General features: G+C 44.2%; 1 protein-coding gene across 1 annotated transcript in view; it reads left to right on the forward strand.

Moving 5' to 3' along the window:
* The first annotated feature begins 2,663 nt into the window (after positions 1–2,663).
* Positions 2,664–2,830, forward strand: part of LOC100633088 (uncharacterized) — a 622-nt gene continuing 455 nt past the window's right edge. The window contains exon 1 of the mRNA XM_011406077.1: positions 2,664–2,820. Within this exon, the coding sequence (XP_011404379.1) occupies positions 2,664–2,820 (157 nt within the window). The remainder of the gene's footprint in view (positions 2,821–2,830) is intronic.

The following is a 2,830-nucleotide window of genomic DNA, read 5'->3' on the forward strand; positions in this document are numbered from 1 at the left end:
TACAGTGTGGTGAATTTGATGAGCGTACACGTCAACTTAACCCTTATTGTGATAGTGAGGGAGTTTGGAGATGCAAAGGAAGGTTGTCTCATGCAGACCTACCTGTAACTACATGACACCCTATTCTACTGAATAAGGATCACCATCTTACTACATTAATAGTTCAAGATTGTCACCGTAAGGTTGGACACAGTGGTATAGGTGATACTCTAGTTGATGTGAGAAGTCAGTATTGGATCATAGGAGGGAGGCAATTTGAGGAAATTACTGTTTCGATGTGTGATTTGTCGACGGTTTGATGCTAAACCCTTTAATCCTCCTCCACCACTACCTCTTTGATGGAACGAGACCCAGTAATCTTTAGTACTTTAAAAGAAGAAAGGTCAAACCCCAAGGTGTTGAGAACCTGGACATGAATTATCCAGAACATTCTATTTACTTTCTTTGTGTAAGGAACTTACTAGCTTATTGTATGTATGTAAAGAACCTTCTAGTTTGTACTGTAGAGAACTTTCTAGTTTGTCAGTTCTGTATAAATAGTCTGTGTTGGTTGTGTAAAAGGACGGCAATTTTTTTAGTTGATGTTCTTTCTTTTTGTTGAGAAAACTTTGTTTGAACTCACAAGTTCATCACATTTGGTGGCAGCGGTGGGATACATTATAGAAAAGAAGGCTGAAGTCTATTGTGAGAGTAGGCAGAATGGAAAAGGATGCCAAGGGGAAAGAAGACAGTGGAAGAACCATCTGGGGATGCAACACCTGTGAAGGAGCTGCTAGAAGCTCTAGAGGCAGATAGGAAACGGCAGCAAGAGCAAGAAAAGAAGCGCTCTGAGGAACACAGGGAGTTGATGGGAGTCCTGGTTGGTCTAGCAAAGGGATGAGGGAGAACATCCGAGTGAGATGATGATGCGAGTTCGGAAGATGAGAGTGGAGATGCAGGTGGACACTCTGCTGGAAGAGCAGTAATGGGAAGAACCAACTATTACAAAGTTCTCAGAGAAGGATACTAATGTTGAACACTTTCTAACAGGATTTGAGAGGGTAGCCACTGCGTACAAGTGGCCAGATGAGATGTGGAAGCTAGTCCCCCTACTCACAGGGAGAGCACTGGCTGCATATGCTAACATGGACCAAGAGGCAGCAAAGGACTATGGGAATGTGAAGAAGGCAATCTTGCGGAGGTTTGATATTAACAAGGAGACTTATCGACAAAGGTTTCGGACAATGAAGAAAGCAGAGACACAGTTACATAGTTGGGCGTACATTTAAAGGACTTGTTTTGGAAGTGGACAGCAGTTGCAAAGGATAATCCAGAGGAGTTAGCAGAGATAATGGTGATGGAGCAGTTGCAGAACAACTAGCCAAGGGATCTACAGGTATGGATTTGTGAAAAGAAACCAAAGACAGTAGTGGAAGCAGCGACACAGGCAGATGATTATGTTCTAGATCGACAGGGGATGAGAAAAGAGGAAATGAGGTGTCATGGATGCCAAGGGCTGGGTCATCTTTATCAAGATTGTCCATACCGGGACCGGCCAAAGGATAAAGGTGAAAAACCAGCGAAGACAGATCAGAGATGTTTTAAGTGTAAGAACATAGGACATGTGGCAGCCAATTGTAAGTCAGCCATGAGCATGGGATACTTTGTGGAAAAAGGGTAACAAAGGAGACAGCGGAAAACAGGAGAAATTGTTTTCTGGGGGTCAGTGCAAGAGGAACCAGTGGAAATGCTTGTGGATACAGGTTGTTCTTATACCCTAGTGCACAGGAGACTAGTGCCTGATCAGTGCCTGTTGAAGGGAGAACTGTAGCACTACAGTGTGCACATGGAGATGTTACAAAATACCCGGTGGCTGAAGTAGACATAGAGATAAAAGAAATCAGGAAGCGAGTGAAGGTAGGAGTATCAGACATGCTACCAAAGTCAGTGCTTGCTGGAACAGATGTGTTGGTGGAGTTTGGAGCAAAGACGGTAGAGGACTATATGGTGATGACCAGAAGTCAACAAGCACGGGAATGAGAGGAAGAAGCTGAGCAGATGAGAAGACAAGCTAAATCTGGAGCAGTAGCTAATCCTATTCAGGAGAATATAGTTGACAGAGATGAGTGGATTGGTGGATTGGAGGCTATGGATGCTGACTTACATAGTGCCAGGAAAGAACAGAAAAACAAGAACTCAGAGGAGGAAAGAAAAGAAGCAGTTGCAGAATGAGTGAAGTAAGCTGAAGAGGGGAGACTTACCCATAGGAAAGGAAGAATTGGAGAAGTTACAAGATGGAGATAAAACTCTAGAGCAGATTGGGAAGCTGGCTGAAGAGGGTCAGGAGAGTTCCTGCTAGAGTGAGATATATGAAGAAAAATGGATTGCTGTACCTGGTTACAGGGAACCTAGAGGAGACAGAGAGAGAGCAGTTGGTGTTACCTACAGTGAGCAGGAAGGAGGTACTACGACTGGCTCACTCAATACCTCTGGGAGGACACTTAGGACATAAGAAGACAACAGCTAGGGTACTGAAAAGATTCTACTGGCTGGGGGTGTTCCAGGATATCAAGCAGTATTGTCGGACGTGTCCTGAATGCTTGCGCACAGTAGGGACAAGGTTTGCATCAAAAGCACCACTGGTCAGTTTACCAATTATTGAGACACCTTTTAGTCGCATAGCCATGGACATTGTAGGACCTCTAAAGAAGAGCAAGAGGGGAAATGAATACATTTTAGTAGTGTGTGACTATGCAACTTGCTATCCAGAGGCATTCCCTTTGAAGAACATTGATGCGGAGACAGTAGCAGAGAAACTGGTGGAGATGTGTCAAGAGTGGGGTACCAGACG

The sequence above is a fragment of the Amphimedon queenslandica genome, unplaced genomic scaffold (genome assembly GCF_000090795.2).
Source record: "Amphimedon queenslandica unplaced genomic scaffold, v1.1 AMPQUscaffold_13369, whole genome shotgun sequence".
NCBI lineage: Eukaryota > Metazoa > Porifera > Demospongiae > Haplosclerida > Niphatidae > Amphimedon > Amphimedon queenslandica.